This window comes from Cariama cristata, unplaced genomic scaffold, assembly GCF_000690535.1.
Source record: "Cariama cristata isolate BGI_N322 unplaced genomic scaffold, ASM69053v1 scaffold21552, whole genome shotgun sequence".
In the NCBI taxonomy this organism is placed as follows: domain Eukaryota; kingdom Metazoa; phylum Chordata; class Aves; order Cariamiformes; family Cariamidae; genus Cariama; species Cariama cristata.
Genome location: NW_009604721.1, coordinates 5,385 through 28,874, shown reverse-complemented (window position 1 = coordinate 28,874; position 23,490 = coordinate 5,385). Strand labels below are relative to the sequence as shown.

Genomic DNA, 23,490 nt, shown 5'->3' with positions numbered 1-23,490 from the left:
ACATATATATGTGTATATAAAATTATAATGCATGGCAGCTGGCTGTTGTTTGGACACTAGTTCTTCACCAGGCTTCTCTGAAGGCAGCTAGTGCAAAAGGGTTAGACTTGAAACCACTACATACACTACATACAGGAAGCTTTGAGAACATCCAGATCCTCTGCACAGTATACATTTCAAAATAATTAAAAAAAAAAAACAAAAAACCACGCTTCCCCAAGCCTGGATCACCTTCAAGCTCAACAGAGCAATCCCACAGATTTCAGATCTCAGCCACCCAACACAATGAAGATCGGGGACAGTCACCAATTCAGTGACACTGGGACATCATCAAGGCCTGCAAATGCAAGGAAAGGGCAGGAAGGGATCAAGTCCCATGCCCGACTTTCCTAAGAGAGAGGGGAAGTTTAACAGAAATACCTCACACCAAAGGACTATCAATCAAAGCCATGGAAGATAGAAGGAAAGCCCATTCAATCTTCAGCCCTGCTTTCCAGGTGGATTATGGCATGAGGAAAAGGAGTTTTACACCAAGCCCACACAAAGCCTGGCAGATGGCATCTGCACGTCCATTTAAGCAGCGACAGATTTCGGAAAAGCAGTAACTAACTGCATGGCATCGCAGGATGTGTGCAAATGGGGAAATCCAGCAACAGAGAAGCCTGCCTCCAGCCCCCTCAAGAGACAGCACCATTGCTCGCACCTGCTTCACTGTCCCCCCAGACACACGAGTAGAGGAGGAGACACTGCCCTTAAGCCTTCCCTTATTTTATCCTCACAGCAGGGAGCAAACCTTTTCCCCCCGCTCCTGACCACACGCTTCTGGCAGGGGTGCTGAGGAAATGAGGTGCTGCTCTTCGCTCACAGTTGCTTCTGAGAAAGGGAACGAGCAAGCACATAGAGTAGGATACAAGAGGAAAGGTTAACTCCAGGCAGTAACCCAGATCCCAGCTCTCCTAGCAGAGCAACAAGGGGCAATCTGGAAACACAAAGGTCTGCTGATGGCAGGGTAGGCATGAAGCTGGAGAGTAACAGGGAAACTACAGCCAAGAACACGGCAGCTTGCTCCAACCTCTCCATTTCGCTTCCTGCTTGAGGGTAGGGGCATCTGATCTGTGGCACTTGAGTGTGCTCCCCTGTCCTCCTCTAAGCAGGCAAGAGGCAATTCCTGGTCCCTGGATAGATCTACAGAGGGATCATTTTTATTTTGGCTCCACAAAATACCTAGGGGCCAATCCCAAACCCACCAAAAGCAAGGGGAAGCTTCTTTTCCCACTCCCATGGAAGCCAGCTCCTCCCGTGATAGCACTGCAGTTGCTGCAGGGCCCGTGAAATGTGCGGCAGCAACTGCTGACTGGGAAACTAAAAAGGGACAATTTCAACCAGCCAGGTCACGTCAGGTTTCAAGTCTGCTCCAGTTTGGCCCAGAACAGGTATGGAGATAAAAAGCAAAGCAGCAGCGTGTAACGTCCCTTCCTGAATATTCCACCCTAAGGGCAAAACTTGTGCAGGTCGCAGGGGAAGTCAGTGATGACAAGCACGGGGAGAGCTACCTGCGAGAGACCGGGACCTGCTCTGGCAGCTACCTGGTGCAATCCACACCTTTAAGAGGGGCAGTTATAGCAGTAGGAGACAGGAAACAGGAAGAAAAGAAAAAAAATGTTTTACTGTTTACATATCTTCCTTTCCCAAAGAGGGATGAAAGGGCCAGAGCTCTACAGACTTCCACCACCTATCACGGCCAGTCCTCAGTCTTGTTAGCAGGAGTCCACCACTCTTAGTTGCAGAAAACACAAGAAGAATGGCTTCTTGCTGCAGGAATGTAAGGGAGTTGGGAAGCTTGGGCACCTGGTGATCAGAAAACCCTGCCCTTGTGAGACAGTAATTCCATCCCCACTGAGCTTCAACAAGCATCAGCTTTGATGGGGAGCAGGGGGGATGCAGGAAGCAGAGGAAGAGGAAGCAAGTCTTGGTCTTTTCTCCCTTGCTCACTCAAGTACAGGACTGCACAACCAACTGCTCAGGAGGGTGGGCGCAGATGTTCCTTACTACGCATTCAAGGCAATGGCTATAAAGAGACCAATCTCTGGTCTGGTCCTCAGGAATGCTTATCACTGCATCCCAATCCCATTTCCCAAGGATCACAGAGATGTTAGTACCAGGGAGCTGGGAAGAAAACTGTGCCTACATCAACCATTCAGGAAGAGGAATACAAAGCAGTCAGGTTGTCCAGCTGGAAAAAAAACAAAAACATTTTTGGCCACAACTCCAGGCTCTGGCTAGTCACGCTCCACACCAAGCTGGGCAGGTGTGGGAGGCAAGAGCCCCAAACCCTGGAGCTTTGCTTGGATTAATTCCAGTCGATTGCTGCTGAAAGGAATGGGCTCGAGAATGGAGTCCTGGCCATTCCCCCACCTCCGCACTGCTCATTGTGTCCGTACCCACAAAAGCTAATGGGAAGTGCCCACTTCTGCAACCTGCACTCTCTAGGAAGTGATATGACTTGCGTGTTTCTGCTTCAATAAATTAAAAAAAAAAAAAAGCCCAGAAAAAGGAAAATGACAGCCTGTGCTGGCAGTTTCCCATCCTAGAATTCATCATCGGAGCTCAGCAAGAGGGTCTTCTCATTGTCACGGGCACCCGAGCAGCTGTGGGAGCGTGAGATAACGTGACTGCCATTGCGCCAGGGTGGACCGTGCTCCAGCGTTGACTGCTGGGTGTACTGCTGGTAGGCTGGGGAGAAGTTGTGGATTGCATCTTGGACAATATCGTGGGGGTTCATGGTCTCCTTGAGGCTGCTGGAGATGCTCTTCATGGGAGCACAGCGACCTGTTGGGGTAAGACGGGGAGGGACAAGTGAAGAATACTGCTGCGTTCCCCTACAGCCCATGACATGAAGGTAAGGAGAAGAGGGAACATGCAATCCTAGATCCTGCAGAAGTTACTTTACAGACTTCCTTAAGCAGTCGCTGAGGAAATGCCACACAAATGGTGTCAAGTTTTACTAGCAGTGCTCCTAAATCCAGCCATTGCTAGCCAAGTGAAGCCACCTCAGCACCAAATGGCGGACATGCTATGAGAATGGGACATACCCACAGCAACAACCTCCACTACACAACCACCTCTGCTGGTTTGGGTGTGCAACGAAGACAGTCAGGTAGGGAGGTGGTCCTGTAAAGGGTTTCAGAAGACAAAAAACTTAAGGAAATTCCAAAAATATCAGAGAAGTGGCATTTGCTGTCCCCACTCACTGGAAATTAGACTGATAGGTGGTATCAAAGTGCTCACAGGAAAGAGATCATAAAAGTGGAAAGCAGCACAAAAGAGGGAAAGGAGGGGAACAGGCAGTACTAGAGGCAGAACCACCCCATGGGTGGAGGGTGTCACAGTGACACTGTGAAGGAAGCAACAGTGGAGATTGTCCCACTCAAGTGCTGAGCACAGAAGGCGGCTGTGTGTCCTCCTAGAAGTTGCCATTTCTCATGGTTTCTAGGTCCCGTTTCCAGAGTGGGCTTCTGGCTCTGCTCAGTCCTGGGGATGAGCTCCCCAAACGACCAAAGCACGCTGATCATCTGTGGCAGTTATGAAAATGAAGGGCGGCTGGGGTGAGACAGCAAACTGGGCAACTCTTTGGAGAGAAGTTCACACAGTCCTGACAGAAACGCCCTAAAGCTAGGTGTTATGCCACTGCCCATGGGGTGGTTTTACAACTTACAATCCAGACAACTCTAAAGCAGCTGTGTGAGGCAGTCAAGTTACAGACCTACAAGGAAAGGGGAACAGGGGACAGAGCAGGCAGTGGCAGGCTGGGAACCAGGACAGAACAGCATCCCAGTTAAAAACCAACAAACACACAGAGCATGCTGTACCTACCGTATGGCCCATATGATGGAACAGCTGCATCAGGGACCAGTGGTCAAAGCAAGGGAGAGATAAAAGGGAGAGGGAAGAGAGACAGAGAAAGAGAGACGGTGGGGGGAATAACAAGAACTGAGCAAGACCCACCACCAAAACATCCCCCACTGCACTGGCCAGCAGTTTAACTCTTTCATCAACCACAGATCTCATCCCCCCCACCTGCAGCCACTGCCCTTCCAAAACCTCTGTGGCTGGCTGGGACAGAGAGATCATCTACATGAACACTGCCCAAGGGCTGCTGTCTTCCCACACCTCAGCACAGACTCTCCCCAGGAGGAAGGAACCCATTTATCTGAGGAACACTGAATGTACTTGCACAGACTGGGCACAAGAACCCCCTTTTCCCAGAGGTAACATCCACCTCCCTCTTCCCTGGAATAAGACTTCCAGCAGCCCAGCCCTCACAAAGTAGTTGCAGGAAGATCCTCCTCCTCCAAGTCAAACATATTGCCAAAGCAAGCCTCATCTTCCTGAGCCAGATTCAAAACAGAGCCTGTTTCAGGCCCTGTCCCTCCTGCCTTCAGTCTGTTGCACAATCTGGAGCAATGGAGTTCCCCTTTGGGGAGACAGGAAGAAGGACAAACCCACCCTACCAAAAGGATGCAACTTCTTGCAGCCCTCAGGTCTGCAACAAGCTGTCGTGGGTGGCATACTGAGGAACTGAAAAGGGAACAATGCAATTCAGGCAAGGTTTCTGCCCTGCAGAGCCATTGCACAATGAATCTGTTCAGACACCACGGAGGAGGGGATGTGATGTTTTCCAAGTATTCAGGTTGGGACTCATATCAGTGTGTTGGCTGCCAGAGGAACCAGTCTCCACCCAGTCCCGCTACCAATTATACAGGCCATACGCGCTGGCACATTTCCTACCTTGGGCATCAAGTCTCTTGTCCATGTACACCTTGTATGTGAAGGCGTGGCGCAGGGCAATGGCTGCAAAGAACATCTCCACGCAAATGATGAAGTCCTGGTACCCAGCAGCTACTGTGCCTTCACCCACAGACACATTGGCAGAGTGGATTTTGGGGATGGCACCACACTTCTCCAAGATGGCCAAGAGCATCCCTAAACAAAGCAACAAGCTCATGTAAACGTCCACAAAACATGATTGCACACTAACTATAAAGAATGGAAATAGCTGTCCGTTCTGTATGTCCTAGACGCAAACCCATTTAACACAGGAGATACAAACAGAGTGGGCTAGATACTCCTATCTATGCTCACTTATGCAACAGAGAAAGGAGGAATAAATGAGACAAACGCATTTAAGCTAAGAATGTTCAAACACTGACCCTCTTCTATTCTCAACTGATGCATAATCTGTGGAACTAGCTGCTGCAGGACTTAAGTCCAAAAGGTTAAGAAGCAGTTAGATATTTCCGAGATCTGTGATCTCAGCACTTCCACTAGCTAGAGCAAAAATTGATGTAACAGACCTTTTCATTTAAGCATAAAGTGCTTTTGACACAGCACTGAAAGAAAGAGGTTTCTCCCCATCCACAGCCAGATGGCTGAAGAAGTCCGGAGAAGGCAGAAAGCGTGTGACCAAGTGGCTCAAGATGATAAACTGGACAGCTTATTAGTTTGTCTGCAGACAGGGAGGATGGGCCATACTCCAACAGCCTAAATTCCACCTAAGTTCCTACTCAACTAGTCTTTGAAGTGCTACTCAGTAAACCTAACTAGGGCATTGGACAGGGAAATACTTAGAGCCAATTAGTAAGAAGCACTAAGCTGAGGTGGAATTTCAGCTTTCTGAATGTGCCTCTGCATCATGTGTACGTATTTGGAATGTCCTTCCGATCGGTGGTGGCTCTGTGGCAGCACACACTGCATTCAGCCAGCTTCCTGCTTCACATGAATCACAGACATACCATTAAAATTTTATTTATAGGGCACTAAAAAAAAAGTACTAAAAATTTTCAGATGTCCCACTTTAATCAATAAAATGGAAGCATGTAGATAAAATGTTGGCAGCTTGTACTTTATGATTGTTCCAGGAACGCAAAGAACTCCTCATCCAAACAGCTGATTTTGCCAGGCAGATATGCACGTGCACATGCACATGCACAGGGAGACTGAGGATTCAGAAGCATAAAAACAAAGATGAAAATGAGCAAAACACGTTTCCCAGAGAAAAGCAATGAAAGGCTATAAAACAAATATAATAATAATAATACAGGAAGACATTCGGGCTATTAATCAGCATCTGCTCTACCAACTCTAGTGTCTGAGTCCCCACAGAGAGCAATTTGTGTCTACCAAGGGAAGGGAAAAGCAGCTCACCTTGCCAGAAGGACAGGAAGATGACAGACTTCACCATGAAGAACTTGAGAACTGGGCTATAGGGACTGAGCAGCTCACGTGTGGCAAAGTAGAAAAGGAAGAGGGCATACAGCGCCAGGCTGACAGAGATGTTGTAGATGATCGTCACATAGAGGTAGCCACTGGTTACACTGAAAAGAGAAGATACATGAATGCATGACATTTCAGCATGATCTTTTCCCCTTGCCGCTGTCGCTGGGGAGTTCTAAGACTCCGTTTCCTTCCTGCCTGCCTCCCTGTCCCATTCCCTCCCTTAAACCAAGGTAGGAAAAAATCCCCGAAACCAACAGGCTTACTCCTGCGCTCTTTTTCTCACACACATTTTCAGCCATTTCACATGCATTTCAGTGTTGTCCCCCTGTCTTTTCCCATGGCCCAGCGCACACACACAAGAACAATAAGCACAGCTGGGCAGAGAAGGGGCAGCCGAGGCTTGCACGCTAGACAAACAAACTTACTCAAAGTCACCATCCTGGTACTTGCCGAAGGCCTGAAGGATGACTGTGCTGATCGCCATCAGGGGCTTTACCACACAGAACTGCAGGGTAGCCTACAGGAATGAGAGCGGAGGAATGAGAAGGCAGGAGGTGCAAGAGAGCAAGTTCCCAAACCAGCACCATGACGGAGTGTCCGCTGGGACAACTCAGCAAGGCAACACAATCCAGCCCCAACAAGGAATCTGATCCCACCACCCACTCATCAATTGTGCTTGAAGGACTGCGGTACCCAGAAGGAGATAAAGCAGATTCAGAAGAAGTATGTGTGCTATCTGCTCATCCAGAATGAAAAGAATCACCTCTCAGTAGGTTGCTTCTAGGAGCTTCTCTTCCAGAGCTGTTTTTCATAGGCTGTCCTGCAGCACGTTTATGCATGGTAACAGCATGAAAAACAAACAAATCTGACATTGTGCTATGGTACGGACACAGTAAATTTAACAAAGGGATACTGGGGAAGGGAAGTAAACTCCAGTCCATAGTTGCCATAAAGCTAGGCAAGGTCTCCTGGATAGGAGGAGAAATCAGCTCTCTGAGGGAGAACTTTGACAACTGCCATCATATTAGGACATTCTGTATACACAGCGATGTGTGTTGCCAGACAGAAGTTAAGAGCTATTCTGTCATCACCCACACGACTTTTACCAAATCTCCCCAAAGACCCCACGGCACTTGGCATCAGCTCTATCCATTCTGCCAGTATAAATCACTACTCCTATTGGGAAGACTCCTCTCTCAAAGCTATCCCATTCTTCATCTTTCTGGAGACGCTGCACTTCAAGGTCCTAAAAGAGTGGAGGGTTGTGACCCTAAAAATGTCACCCGTGTCTCCCTGGAGGAGGCTGGAAGAGCCTGGGCAGGTGCTGACCTATGCGTATGTGGGGAGGGCTGTGTATGGAAAGAAGGCAAAACCAAACAGGAATAATTGCTTTGGATACGATGCAATTTGTTAGTGGTCATAAGACTTCAAGGAGATTAAAAACCCCAGCACATGCCAGTTAGTGAGTCACTGTAAATATGTGAACTGGAAAAGGTCAAGCTAATTGGTAAACAACTCCTTCCTCTGAGCTTCCCCTCCTTCCAATCTGGGGCTGTTTTAACCATTTCCCTGCAATCCAAACCACCACGTCTTATTTTTAGTTGCTTCCCTAGAAGATGCTACAGCATACGGGAAGCACATGGATGGTGCGTGACCCATCTGTGAGGGTCACTAGACACAGCAAAGAATCTTGATCAAAACATCTTTAAGGAAACAAGCCGTCCAGATTTTACACTGCAACTACCAGCGCACCACCCGACTGCCGGGGGGCTGCAGGCAATGCAGGCAGACTGAGTGACCCACAGCAGGCACCTGCATGAGAACAGCTTGGGGCAGGGGTGAAGATGGAAAGAAGGAATGGTGTTTAACACACAAATTCCTTCAGAATGAAAGGGTCCGGAAAGAGCAGAAAATGGGCAGGTGGTGGTGGGAGGCAATAGGAGTGATGGAGAGGCTGAGAACAGGAATAAAATGGGCAAGGTGCTGTTTCCAGCACATTTCTCTTCCTGATCATCACGATGGTGGATACCGCACAGATCAGCATTGAGATGTGCTCTGTTGCCCTTTCACATCAGCCTTCCTAGGAATTTGCCTTGAAAGGTCTTACTCAGCAATCCTGGAAGCCTAAAAGTACCAGAAAGTGAGTCTTGGTGTCAAAGATTTCTCACCAAGGTAACATTTAAGCTTGAGCCAAGAAGGACGGAAGTATTTAAACACCCCTTTGCAAGACAACTCCCTCACAGCCTCCACAGCAGACTTAGCAGTTTGTAAAGGGTAGGCCTGACTAAAAGAATTGCTGCCAGATAGCAGCAAAGGAAAAGTAAAATATCCACCTAAGCCAGAGTTACCAAGTGAGCTGCAGATTTGTGGAAGCCAGCAGAACACCTCCCGCGCCCCCCCCCCCCCCCAAAAAAACCCCCCCCCCCCCCCCCCTCAAAAAAAAAAAAGTGCTTCTGGTCTTCACTGTTGTGAAAAACTTTCCAAACACAGCCAGGTGCAACCCATGTGGAGATAACTGCCAGAGGCTGTGGGACACGACAAACAAGAGGTCTAAGGGAAATTATTTCTCCAGCACTCGTTCACCTTGATGGGTGTTACATCTGCTTACGACATATTTAAAAGGTAAAAGTTAACATGAGGAGCAAAAAGAATAGGAAATGCGTCGAGACAAACAAAGGGTGTACAAATGAAGCTCAAGAGAAACAGGCAAAGCAGCATACTGGGAGCAGATTAGAAAGTATCAGGGAAGAAAACCGGAAAGCCATGAGGACAGAATATGAGACAGAGAAAAGAAAGATGTGGTTCTCTGAAAAAGGTCAATTGTGCTGCAGAGATTAACACCGGATATAATTATGAGGCTGCATTGTACCTTTGGTGTTCCTGCATATTGCCAAAACACAGAAAATAGGCCATGATGTGGAAGGAGAAGCCAGGGCAGATATCTAGACCCAGTGACTGGAATCACAATGACCTGAACCCTTTCAAAGAACCAGATCTGCTTCACACTGTCTCCAGAGAAACCTCATGTGTTCATTTCAGCAAGTGAGCAAAGCCTTGAAACTCGCTTGCTGTTTCATGGCAGCCAGAGGTGACTGACCTGGGATGAGCAGACAAGGGCTGTATCGAGGTTTAGATCTCCCCCATTCCCTCCCCCTCGATATACTCAATTCAGCACAGACACACACACATGGTGAGCAATACTCGGTTCCTCCTACAAAACACTGTGTCACGCTTAACCTCCACCCCCTCCTCAACTCCAAACCACAATGGCAGCACTGGGAATTCAGGAGGCTGTTACTCAACTGTGGGGTGTCTGCAACACAACACAGCCATCAATTTCTTAAAGTCGGAACCTTTGCAATCCAGAAAGGGAAGAAGAAATCGGAATTTCTTCCCAGGGCTAACATCAGATCCAGGAGATAAACTGGGTCTTTTGCTAAAGTCTTCATGATGCGGGGTCGAGTAGAAAATGCTAAGATCATTCAAAACAAACAAATCCCCGAAACACCCGCTCTTCCCAGCAGTCTGCAGGTCTCTCAAAATGCTATTATAAACGCCCTCAAAGGAGCACTCATCTCAGAAGTTCAGCAGCAAAAGGCACCATCGCCACCCCGACACAATTCATTCACTTCTGGAGGATGGCACAGTTCCTCCAGCCCATACCTGTTTGCAGAACCTCAGGAATCCAATTGAATAGGTCTTTCCCCACAGGCAGCAAGTCCCATATACACAGCTGGACCTGAAAGAGGCAACGCAAGATGACAGAGTTCAGAAGCAAGATTTGGGCTAGAGTACCAAATTCCTACCCTCTTTGTCTACCTCTCTGTACCAAAGTTTCAGGACTGGTGCTTTCTCCAGTCATGAGTACAGGTACAACCATACCCTCTTTCAGAGACGTGTTTAAAACAACATCCTGACTCCACAGTCCAACCTTCCCCCCTCCCCCCTTTTTTTTTTAAAAATGAGTAGCATGGGGAGAAATACAGATCCTAGAGGAAGCACACACAACCAACTCAAAACAGAAAAGATTTAAAGGAGGAGAAGGAAATAAGAAAAGAAACAAAGGAGTAGGCAGGTGTCCAGAAAAGCGGTGAATCAGTCCAGCTTGCCTAAGAGGATGTGATCACCCTGATCTGCCTCAGAGCAGGGTACTGGTAAGATCATCACTATCCTTGCTGCCCAGTCCCAGCAGGCATTTGCCACCTGACACAGTTTTTCAGGGCAGGGACAGAGGCACGGTAGATGGGCACAGGAGAAGGAGAGCGTCATGCTGTAAGCACAATAAATACTCACTCAATTGGTTTCCCTCTGATCTCAGACATGATGGAGCTCTCCCCTCCCAAGTACTCATAGCAGAGGCTGAGAAAGTTGTATATTACAAAGGCTGCAAAGACATCAATCAGTGTAAAATGACAACCAACTTCAAAACAGGTGCAAGGACCAAGAGTACAGGCAACAGACCAAACATTAGCAGGGACTGCTTATGCAGCATCTTTCCCTTCAAAGCATTCCAGATTATTTTCACTGCTTTTATCGTCCTACCTCAGCACTCACAAGACTATCTGAACTGGAGTTTGGCCAAGGTCCCAGGTCAGTTCTATGACTCATCCCAAAAGGGTCACAGGACCATTTAAAACTGTGGTCAGTCTCTTATTTTACTTGGCATCTGTAAGACACCATCCTTTACAGGGTTCCTGTGCATTATTCCAGGACATTACACTGGTACTAAATAATTTGGAAAAGTTACCTCTGATCCATCAACCGTATCTTATCTCCTGTATTCAACCTTTCAGGTGAAGAACACAGTTTCTCTCTCTGAGGTAACATAACCATAGACATAAGAGTTGGAGAAACTGAGGATTTTTACCAATCAGTGAAACTCTGGTTTTGTGTTTGGTGGAGACTTGAAAAACAGGCTCTGTGCTTCATTTCCTCAAAAAGCTGAAATTTCTTGCGTACTGAACAGCCTTCTCCTTGGGCCACCTCTTTTCTGCCTTCCTCAGCAACCTGGTACAGATGAGGAAGAGCCTTCTCCGACTGACCGCTAATACTCTGCCCCATTTCAATTCTCTTCCAGGCTCAGTTTTGCTGATATATATAAACTGAGGTGAAGACACTGTGGGGAGGTCTCGCATTATAACTACAGCCGCGTTTCTTTTTCATGGGATCCAAACCCACTTAATTGTGCATGGAGTAAGCCTGTACATGCCCTGTCTGCCACCCTCTTGATTTGTATAATTGCTGTTGGATCCTCATATAGTTGTGAGTTTTTTAGGGCAAGGACTGTACTCCTAAGTTTGCCACATAGAGCCTTGGGGCAAAACAACAGACCAGATGACCCTTCTTTCAACATTATTTCCTACGATAGTCTGTAGCTGGACATTCCCTGGAATGCCAACACCCAAATCCTTGTTTTGGCCCCCAGCATTGACATAATACAAAGAGAAAATAACTTGGGACGGAAACAGAAGTCTCAAGGAAATTTGAAACAGGAACAAAAGCCTAATAATGTACAGTACTGAGAATTGGACCTCACCAAGCAGCCAGTTATTAGACCTGAGGTCAATTTTCCCACGTGGATGAACTTCTGAAGTCAGAGACAGACATCAACTCTAATTCTTCTACAAGCATCCAAACTATGCCCTGGAAAAGAGGTACTTAACGCTCCCCAAAATGCTCAGAGTCTCAATACACTATATTTATGGCTTGTAGATGCACCTAGCTGGCAAGAACGCTACAGCACATAAAAGTCAGTGGTATAGCTGTTTCTATGCATGTAATTGGGATATTGTTATTCCATCTGTAATCCCTGTTATTGAACAAAGTTAGGTAAGTTCACAAAGCAACGATTTTGTGAAAGCCTTAATTAGGAGGGAAAACACCAACCATAGAAAACTTATTTAAATAACTGTGGTAAACCCTTTTGCCTGCAATTTTCCTGCAACTTAGCTGACGGCTCCCAGCACCCAGAGGAAGAAAAGCTGAGATTTTCTTATTATCCTCCAGTGACCCCTGCCCTCTGATGTGGTCATTACAATACCAGCTGCCCATTCCACAAGCACTAGGGAAGAGATGACATCAGAGGAAGAAAACAAAAACCAATCAACCAAACACTCCCCCCCAAAAAAACCAAAAGGAAAAAAAGAGAGGTAAATATCTGCCCCTCCGTCCCCAAAAGAAAGGGGTGCTAACTATCAAGCTCACCACACCAGCAAAAGAACTCTTCTCTCATTCCTGATCCACATTCATCAGATGGTGCTCATGACGTCAACGTAACAAAAAAAAAAAAATAATCAACTTGTGTCAGTGTTACCAACACCCAGATTTGTACAGAAGCAGAGTCACATGAAAGAGCAACACCAAAATATGCTCCTCCTAATGCACACTATGAAATGCAGCTCATAAATGGCTCAGGACAGCTTTCAAAAATTTATTGGTAGGGTCTCCTCCCCCGATTCCTTAACAGAGCTCCTCCTTGACTTTTCAACCTAAAACCTTCCCGCAAAAGAAAGGATGAGGTGGATGGCAAAGGAGGGAAGAGAACAAAAAGGCTGTTTCAAAGCAAACTCCAGAAAAAATGAGGGAGAGAACTTGCTGACCAAAGGTGCTTTCACCTCCACCTTTAGTCTTCTCGCACAGACCAATGTGCCGAGGTGAACTTCAGAGCACGGGCTGCCCCCTGAGCAGACACTCAGATGTTTGCAAACTCCCCCAGCAAGCAAGGCAGAGCGATACTGGCTGTTGCTAGGAGAGGAGTTTCACAGAGCAGCAGCCTTCTTGCTAGACCTACACATGCACGCAGGGCAGGGAAGGATAAAAAAAAAAAACAAAAAAAACAGGCCCAAACAAAGCTGCCTTCTGAATCACGTGTGCACGTTTGCCATCTGCTGCTGCATCTCAGAGCATTGTCATGGATGTGAAGGAGGGCCCGCTGGTCCCTTCAGCTGATTAACTTGTTCACATGGCCAGGGGCACCTCTCTGCAATGCAGATCTCACCAAAACAACCGCACCAATGAGTTACAATTTAATGAGGGTATGGTGATAAACTGTTCTCAAAAATACACTGCTAGAGTGCAATTTCTCCTGCTGCGTGGGTAGAGGCTTCTTCCTGGATGAGATCAGGGGGGAAACAGATAGCATTTATTGGACAGTAACCGATTCCCTCGCTTACAACGCTAGTGGTATTATCTGCAGCAGATAACCAAAACCAAAGCAATCAGTAACTCATCCTGAACACGGCACCTTCTCTCCTCCCGAACTCCAAAGTGCTTTTTACACCTCGCCAACCCCGGCACGTTGTGGCTGTGCTACCCTGTGAGAACACACAAGTGGCCACAGGATGGGACCAAAAGAATACATTGCTAACAAACTGCACCAGGAAAACAAGACAAAGCAAGTGTCTGGCTGCTGAGTTAAGTGCTGGTAAAAGAAGAGCCAGGAGCTAACGGATACCTCGCTTTACAACACCCAGGTAGAATCAGATTTTTAGCTTTATACCTTCCTGAAGCAAAGGACCCAAGAAAATCATAAACTTTGTCTCTACAAAACTTTGGAGGGAAGGCTCAACACATCTTGTCACGTTCAGAGACCAGCGAGGGAGAAGGTCAGGTTGAACGCAGCTTTGAGCAACCTGATCTAGCCAAAGATGTCCCAGCATATGGCAGGGACGTTGCACTAGATGATCTTTAAAGGTCCTTCCCAATCCAAACCATCCTATGATTCTATGATTTTCAGTCACTGAGCAAGCTATGGTCATCCAGCAAGGCACACCGTAAAACTTTGTCTCAGCAGGTAACAGTGATGTTTTCTCCATGTTCCCAAGCAGAAGGAAAAGTCCTCTCAGGGCAGAGACTTCCCACCTCCCCCATTTTCCGTCTGATCCCTCCTTACCTTCATAGCAGTCCCGCACTGTGCCAAAGTAAACATAGTACTGGTCATTGGTGAAGAACAGGAGACTGAGCCATGAGTCAAAGGCGTAAATGGGCACAATGAAGAGGATCCGAACAATGTAGCGCTGTTCATTTGGGCAGCTATAGCAGCGAAGATGCATGTAGATCTGAGAGGACAGAGAGGGGAGACCAAGATCAGCGGTATATGGAGTAGAGAGGAGAAAGTAGAACTGGAGAGTCAACTGGGCCAGGAAAAACAAACTCAGTAAATCACCTCTTGATTGCCTCCAGCAGCCTCAAGGTGATGAACAGAAAAAATAAACAAAATCACTTATCATATGGCATTGATATAGCATGCCTTAGTTTGCAGGGTTTTGGAGGAAAAGGAAGTGGAGGCATTTCTAATCTAGTTTCTTACAGGGAATTAATTTACTGTTATTATCATCACCTTGCCTATATCCTTTTGTTCATACCTTTTTTTTCCCCAATTATCAGTCCTATATCCCTGCTATACTGTTTGAAGTACCTACGATTCACAACACTGCAGGCTACTTTTCTCTGAAGAAGGAAGGTGCATGCACTTAAGCGCACGGTCATTGTAAACACTCTCACTCTTGGCAGTTTTGGACGCTTTCGAGACTTTCACCCGAAACAACCTGAGAGCCTTTCACAGCACTGTCAAGAGCTGATAAGCCGCAGCCCATCTGCTCAAAAAGTCCCATTCTGCACATCGGTGACAGCACAGCCATGAAGTGTCAGCCATCAAGGGAGCACTGAGCTATGCAGCAGCATGCTCAAAGGAACCACGCAGCCACATCGCTTGTTTTGTCTGATTGTTTGCACACATGCCAATCCTTCTAAGTCACCGGCTGAGGGGAGCACAATGTCCCCAACCCTACCTGCTCCCACCGCTCACACTTTGCTAGCCATCATTAAATCCCACACCTAAGATGCTTTTTCATAGACTACCCACCTCCTGGAAAAGGTATTGACCACAAGCATACCCTGAAGATGAGCATCACTCCTGTAATGGCCTAATAACACGGCCAGAGTTGTGGGCACGCTCTGTCGACCACGGAGTCAGCAGAGGGCACATTCTCCAGAGGCAAGGCCTCCATACAGCAACCCTCATAAAGCTGCTGCCCCAAATGCTGGAATTAATAACAGCTAGTTTATTATATACGCGCCTCATGACTGACTGATTTTGCCGCCTGAAGAGGCACAAGCATTGGTCTGAAGTTTCACCCTGCATTTGGGGGTGCTCTGAGGATTCTCCAGGGTCTAACGAAGCACACATTGATGATCTCGCCTTTCCCTCGTAAGGGAGAAGGGCTTGTGTCTCCCTACCTGTCTGTTGCTCGTCTCTCCCTGCCTCTTGGCCAGATCTGGTCAAAATCGACTGAAGGGCTCAAAATACTTCTGTTTCTTCTCCCTAACCCATGAGGAGCTCACAAAAGCCTCATTTCCTGAGGAGAACAGGTTGAAAATAAACTAACAACTCTTAGGGACATTTTTATCTTGTGACAATCCCAGTGACACACCTCACCCAGCACAGGGACAGCTGACACCGGAGTTCAGATGACTCCAAGCTTTGCCCTTGGGATGTCACAAGAGCCCTGCGATCCATGCGCTGACGAGAGCGCAGGAACTGCTGCCTTGTAAGAGGACAACGGCATGTTTCAGTCAACACCGTCTCTCTGGCACTGACCTCCACTGGTTTCTTCGGAGAAGGGGATTAATGCCTAACTGCGCAATTCTATACTGCAGAGGAAAGATTTCTTCCTACCCTCAGTAGGCAAGCAATTTGACAGGAGGATCCATGGCACCTGTAATTGTTACCCAAGCCGGTGAAACTGCAGGTGTTAGCCTTATTCATCAGTGACTAATTCATTTTTTGAACTTCACTAGCCCCTGTACTCCATCAATAGGCTGTCGTTTTCTAGATCCTAGTCATCACTCTGGAAGCTATGGACCAACAGGTACAAAATACAGGTTGATAAATAACAGGGCTTGCGTTTCCCCACTGTGTTTTTCAGTTCACATGACAACTGCATGAAAGAGAGGTACGGAACAGGATGCAGGGTTTGACTTGTTCTGGCTCCCAGGACACCTGCCCCAGAAAGAAGGAAGGGGAGAAAAATTAAAATAAAACATTTCCTGCTACTCCTTTCCGCAGTAGAGTTCAGCCTATGGAATCCACTGGCACAGGAGATCAAAGGAGGTATGTCAAACAACAGATGACCATGATCATTTAGCTAACAGCTGACACAATAACAAAATGGCTAGGTTCAGCTACAAGACCTGGGAAAGGATGGCTTGAGATAACACATCTTTCTGCAAACCCTCAAGAGATGGCCAAATGTTTTACACCTGCTAGTTGTAAAGAGTTTGCTTCCTCTCCATTCACACTACAGAAACAGTCTGAACCTGGGCAGAAAAAGGCCTTCATATAAAAGTTATCACCTTGATCAGCACAGATAATATATTAGACCTCAAAGAAGAGGTCCTAGTACCACTCCAGAGTCCGCAAACACCCATCACACAGCTGTATCTGGCCGAGATATGCCAGGGGATCATGCCTGTTCCTCCACGTCGGGAAAATAAAAGGATAAGAAGTACGAGTGACAGGGTTTTACCTGATGGCAGGTGATGAGCAAAGCTGTCCATACAAAGAAACCTGAGATAGCCTGAGCAGCAGTGGTCATGAGGAATATTGGCTGCTCCACAGCTGTGGGGCTGCCATCCTCCGGCATCCAGGAGAAGTTGGGAGCCACAGCTGGAGTGGTGGCAGCTGACCCCAATTTGGGGGCTGCAGTGACGTCAGTCATCCCTATCATGGTGCCTTTTGGTGTGAGATTCCAGTTGGGATTGCTAAAGAGCCGCCCACGAGACAAGACCTGTCAAGGAAGAGAACCAAAAAGCAACTGAACCCAGCTGAAAGGACTCAAGAGCATAACATTAACAGTACTTTGCATCTCTCACATGCTTTTCACCAGGCTGCTCACATGCTTTATGAACAGAACCTGGATAAGTCTGCCACTGCCACCCCTCGTGATACAACAAATCATGCGGTACTCAGGAACCTCTCTACCATTCACAACACAGCCTCCCCAAGATCATGAAACGCTGCCACCACCATTGTCACCACCCTTCTGCAATAAAAATATTTAAGAACAAGATGAATACAGCATTCACCTGAGATCAGAAGGAAGTATCTAAATCATCCATACTGGATGATAACGGGCACACCTAAGTTAACAGCTCTACTTTCCACAAAAGCACTGGCTGTTCTGCCATGTCCTAGTTTTATGGTTAGTCTGCCAGAGTCTTAGCCTTATAGTTTCATCTGGAAGGCAGCAGAATAAGTAGCAGCAGGTAACAAGAACATGCACCACAAAGAGTCACTGCGCAGCAAGAGGGAAAGAAGAGCATCCTTATTCCTCCAGCAAACAATTCCCACCTCTCCTGCTGCCATTTTGAAAACCATACTCAGCCCGAAGCACTTCATTGGAAGGATATGTGCTGAAAGCTCTCCCCACTAGAAAGAAAAGCATGAAAGTGATGTTTTTACCAAATACTGTACGGCACGGTACACTTAACCAGCCCATCACTAATGAGACTAACTTAGCATTGTCTTCTACATGATGTGAATTTAACCTGATTGGCTTTTAAAAGCCAGCTGACCCATGAAAACCCACCCAGAACACAAGGCTATGCAAGATTTCAAAGCAGTATGACCCTTGGTCATTTCCTGGATGAGAAGCTTTTTTTTTTCCACGCCCCTCAACAGACCAAATTCTTGAAGGTCTAAGATCTAAAGCAGCTCTTATTTTCAGTTTGGCAGTCTCTATGTGACCTGGGAATTGGAAGAAGATACTTCACTTAAACCAAGATCACAAGCAGGCAGCCTTTGGTTCTATTCGCTAGAAGAGCTGCTTCTGATGTGGTTGTAGTAAAGACATGGTTATCAAAGGGAATGGCATAATATTGCCTCCTTCTAATAACCTCCTAATAGTTTTGGGGATACCCTTTCTGTAAAAGGACAAGACATAGCTCTTAGGCAGGTCTTTAAGATCAGCAGATGGAAAGGGCTTTAGAAAGGCCAGTGATCCATCACCACAGTTAACAGCTGCAGCAGGGAAGGACACATCTGTCATGTACTGACAGGTCACAGCAGAACACAAAAGAGGACATACATCCGCAGACGAACTGCCCCAGCCTCGCTTCACCTGAAGCCACAGCACAAACTGGGGAACAGGCAGCCAGTAAAAGCAGAGGGCCAGGAGCAAATCATTTCCACCTGCACAGCAAGGTGTGCAAATGGCCCCTCCACCACACGCTTTTCCAAACCACACACTTACACCAGCAGTGCGTGGCACTCTGATGTTACTTACGCCACGTTCCACCTTATTTCTGCTTTCTTCCACAGATGGAAGAGAACAAATACAAATCCTGGGAAATATCCAGATTTGTTTAAGCAGATATTATCTTACTATGGAGGGAGCTGCACAACTGTTACGGTTTAATTTACAAAGTTATTTCAAACCTGGCTTTTCTTCATTCTTTCCAGTCGTTCTTTTTCCAAAATATCCCTGCTCTGAGTTACAGTTTTCCATAATTGCGTGTACTGAAGGGCAATTCCTTTCCAGTCCTGATCAGTTCAGGAAATATAACTGTTAGGTTTTGAGTTTCAAAGAATACACACACATTACATTATCTATATCACATCTAAAAATCTGGAGAGATGAAGGCTAGATGGAGATGTCACAAAGTAGCAAGGTTTTTCATTGCTTTGAGAAGAAAGGGATTTCTACCCAAGTGACTTCTGAAGAGACTGAACACTCACAGTGCTGAGAGTGCTTTCACTAAGCTCACAAAGGGCACATCTAAAATGAAATCAGAGCAGATGCACCTGTGGTTAACCTAGCTCTAAATAAAGTCCAGCCAGCTGCAATCCTGCACTTCCCAGTGCACTTTGGGAGCTATGCAAGAGAGGAAGCTGCTAAGCCCTTCATAAAGTTCACGGGGGAGAGGATCTCTACTGCAGATCACCAGCAGCAGGAGGGACAGGACCTGGAGCTCCACGGTCCAGCTAATCAAACCACATCGACAGCACAGACCCAAACGCAGGGCCGATAACGTCAGCAGAACTGAAGATCTGAAAGGGAATTCCTCTGCTTCTCTGCACTCATTTTAAAAGAAGCTGAAACAGCAAAAAGTTATCAAGGAGTATTTCGATGTGCCAAGGGTTACGTATTCAGAAGCAAGGACACTTACAAGTTCAAGTTGTGTATGTAACCTTAACACTGCCCCCTTGTGATTACACATCAACTGTCATTAATTACACGATTATGCATCGTTCTCTGCCTAATCCCCTTTAATTCACACAGCCATTGAAACTCATAACTCGTTCCAGCACTGTGTTCTGAAAGAAAATATATAAACTTTCTTAACCAGGGCTCCACTTCTCCTACCCCAAACCCCAATCCACCTCACCCATCAGCACCCCTCGGCTCCTCCGGGTTGTTCCCAAGGACAATTTTTGAATCGCTTGATACTTTTTACTGGTTGTAAGCATCAGCTTGCAGCTCATTCTCCTTGCTAGCGAAACATGAAGGAACACTGTACTCCCAAATCTGCAAAATTAATACATACCTTCGAAATTATCCCTTCTAATCTCTTAAAATCCCATACCCCATCGCTACAGTGACAGGTATAAGCAGTGCACAAAGCTATTATGAAAGGCTACCGTATGCAAGAAGCTGAAGCTGTAAGAGCAAATCTGTACTATATTTAAGAAACAGATAATAGCACAGATGATTGGAGCCTTAACCAGGTGAGTAGATTTCGGCTCATTCACTAGCACCAGCTCAGAGCCCACTAGCTCCTCTTTTGCCTTGTTAAAAAGAGCATCATAAGGGTGGGCTGTGGCAACTCTTTTAATAGGCCTTGTTTCTGAGATGCCTCTTCCCCACCGTGCAATGGGACACAAGCCCAGCACGTCGTTAGGACTCCAGCAAAGGTGGTGCCTGGGAGCACAACACAGCAAACACGCTGCCTTGACAAGCTCCAGATCGAGCACTCTGATGTAGGCAGTTTCCCCTCTTACTTAACACAGTGAATGTGTTTTGATACTTGTTTCTTGGACACCTACCTCCATCACAGCCCATGTCAGTGCCACAACACATACCTTCCTGCTTCCTCTCACAGCCGGGGAAAAAGGTCCTTTCCACCAAGTTATTTCATATTCACCTCAATTTTCTCCATTCTCCCACTTTGCTATTCCAGCTGTGCAACAACTTGACAAGGTTAGGCTACTGGCTGTGATCTCCGTGTACTCCTCCCAGCTGGCTGTATTTCTCTGTTGTTTCTTGCGCATTTTAAGCTCCTTGGGACAACCATCTTTTTGTTCTCTGCCCATAGAGTTCCCAGTACTGCAAGGTACCAAACCACGAGGAAGGCGCTTCATATTACCATATGGCAAACTAGGGGCATTTACAAACCTGAATTACCAACGCAATACAAACCAAACTAATCTAATGCATAATAAATTTTGAAGACTTCTTTACTCTTCTGCCATACCCTGTTTTCTCTGCCCATCTTTCACCCCCGTCTCATTGCTTCCGTTTCAAGGGAGAGTAAAGTTACTGGCACACTTACTCTCCCTCTCTGAAGGGCTCTCCTAAATATATCAAAGGAAAACATTTCAACACTTCTCAATCTCACTCTTGAAGCTTTCCCCACCTCCAAATGACTACCTTGCTCCCTCCGGAGGTAACCTGCAATACAGCACATCCCAAACAGGACCAGGAGAAGGGATAGCCAGGAAAAGCACCAAACTTTGGAAACTGGAAACACACACACAGAAAAGTACATCTGGGTAAACCCACAGGGCTTTCACGTGTGGGCTTAGGCGTATTTCAGGAAGGCCACAGGAAACTTGGAGTGGCTGCTACGCTTCCTCTATGTAGGCTACGTGAGTTTCAGGCAGTACTTAGGTTTGCGTGAGGTCTATACCCAACACCCCAAATGTGGAAGGCAGAGATGACACCTCCATCCCCAACAAGCTGTTAAGTGTTCCTGCCCAGATGTCATTACATGTTACGCACGTTAGAGCAAGGCAGGACCATGTATGCTAGGGCATTAGCTTAAACACCAACCTAGTACCAGCTTAAACTTACCTAACAGATCTTCTGAAAGCACTTCAGGAGTATTAGGGTCTGCTCTCAATGCAAGGAGGAGAAAAGAAAATAAAGCAAAGCGTGTGCTATTTATATCAAGATAATTATCCTGATAAAAACCTAGAGACACAAAAGACTGGGATGGAGCTCCAACCTGCATGGGGAGCAGTTCTGTTAGAGACATGACCCCGATGTAAAGCTAGCGGGGATGTGTCCGCAGGGCCTGCAGCCACAGAAAAATGGCAGCGCAGTAAATCTTGATCAGGAGCAGGTTGTCATTCCTGTATCTTTTGGAAACATAGGCCTTCTGTCTCTAACATTAACATGGCAGCTTCTTCCACCGAAAATAAACTCAGAACAGCAAACAGAATGGATGTAGCACAAGTAAAAACACAAAACTTCTTTTTTGGCTTGTGTAAAGGCATGGAAAATGTTACCACTGAAGAGGAGCTATTTCTACATAAACAAACATAAATACATAAACCCCATTTTTGACACAACAAATGCAGTCTAAGAGGAGGGCAGAAACGTCCAAGCTTGGTCCTTCAGTTCCTAGGGGTACTTCTGAACACATACTCACTCAACAGAGGCAGGTAAAGGAGGAGCGGGCTGCCTGCTCGGAGCAAGATCTGCTCCGTTGTGCTGCTGGGGACAGGGCAATGGCTTCGCCCTGGTGTCTGTAGGAAAAGAACTCCAAACGACACAACTCTGAAGCTGTTCTCTGCCATCTGCAAACACAATCTGTGTTTTTAAAATAGATCATCTCCTCTGTGGCTAAAAGTATTTCATTTCTAAACTGCTGAGAGAGCAAAGGACAATACACAAAGCTATCCCATGAAAGAGCCTTAACAGCTAAGCCTCCTGCTGTACAAGACACGATCCAACAAAACATGCACGATCTGACTGCAAGGTACTCCTTGCAAGAAATTGCTCCTCCTTAAAACCTACTCCACACTTACCACAGTTTTAAATATCCACCATGCTGAACCTTGTTTCTGACAAGATACCACAAAACCATCTTCCACTCCCCTCTTAAATTCTTACTCCTCCAAGAGTTTATCCATTAAATTATCCTTACTCTGCACCCAAAAAGACCAACGCAGAAGTGTCATGATGACTTAAAGCCTGAATTTTCTGCATCTACTAGGACACAAGCAAGAGCTTTATGGTTTTCAGAATGGCCCCTAGACTTACAAGGGGTACAAAAATATAGGACAAAGATGGTTCAAAGTTTATTTTAGACTATTTTAATTATAAGAATGCCTAGAATTGTCAACAGAGACTGGCTCTTTCCATTGTGCTAGGTATATTATCACAAATTCATAATTAATTTAAGGTCTTTTCAACCCTCAAAGGCACGGCATCACCAGTTGATCTGGCAAAAGGTAGGAAAATGAGGAGGTAGAGAGTCAGGACAAAACATAACGCTATACAGTAAGAGAGTCGCTGGTGCAGCTCAAATCAGTGATGGCAATAAAAGAAAATCAAATGCTTTTAAATTTATTACTTCTTAAATTGCTTTTGCTCTCTGGGGTGGTATCTAGTTTACTTAGCTATGAGACATGAAAAGGTCCCAACAGTGCATTTTTAAGCTCTCCAACAGCACTCCTAAAACAATCTGTGAGTTAAGTATGTGACCTGGCATGCAATTTTTATTAGCGCAACTCATTTACATTTTACTATTCAGGCTGGGCAAGGCTTTCTTAACATCAGATTAGTGAAAGTCACCCCACAACATGCACTTCACACACAGGCACACGTACATAACTCCAAACACACGGGAGCAATACCGTGCTCAGCTAGAAGACAGGTGTTCCACAAGATTTAGGAAAACACACAGTGACTGTAATCTACGGTTACTGCGCTTCGTATCAGCTTAATGCACTTCTCTCTCTGCACAACAAATTCAGATGCAAATGCAGTTCTTGGCAATGTTATTTCTCCAGAGGAGTAAGCAGTCTGAACCCTGAAGAGATTTTGCCTGCTCGCTATTTTCGAAACAGCTGTCAGTACAGTCAGTGAAACAAGAGAAAAGCATCACCGGGACATAAAACCGGTACCGTCAGGACCAGCGGAGCAGGAAGACCACTACCCTCAGAAGCAGAAGGTAGAGGAGTCGGGCACCTAGGACCACCAAACCGCA

At 46.4% G+C, this 23,490-nt stretch overlaps 1 protein-coding gene across 1 annotated transcript; it reads right to left on the bottom strand.

Annotated features, from left to right (window-relative positions):
• Nucleotides 1-2,202: 2,202 nt before the first annotated feature.
• On the bottom strand, nucleotides 2,203-17,059 carry TMEM184B (transmembrane protein 184B). The gene is made up of 8 exons (XM_009695722.1): nucleotides 16,803-17,059; nucleotides 14,168-14,333; nucleotides 10,570-10,660; nucleotides 9,940-10,015; nucleotides 6,702-6,793; nucleotides 6,205-6,374; nucleotides 4,789-4,983; nucleotides 2,203-2,829 (listed from the first exon to the last, which is right to left on the bottom strand). The coding sequence occupies exons 1-8, from the start codon at nucleotides 17,001-17,003 to the stop codon at nucleotides 2,588-2,590; spliced, it is 1,233 nt and encodes a 410-aa protein (XP_009694024.1). The 5' UTR covers nucleotides 17,004-17,059; the 3' UTR covers nucleotides 2,203-2,587.
• Nucleotides 17,060-23,490: the final 6,431 nt, after the last annotated feature.

Bases quoted from the DNA above. Each gene is read 5' to 3' on its own strand.
- TMEM184B (XM_009695722.1), bottom strand. From the start codon at position 17,003: ATGATAGGGATGACTGACGTCACTGCAGCCCCCAAATTGGGGTCAGCT. The intron at 14,334-16,802 runs GTAAAACCCTGT...CTGTCCTCTCAG, and splicing joins TGCTCATCACCTGCCATCAG to ATCTACATGCATCTTCGCTG. The intron at 10,661-14,167 runs GTAAGGAGGGAT...ATGTCTTTGCAG, and splicing joins AGTGCGGGACTGCTATGAAG to CCTTTGTAATATACAACTTT.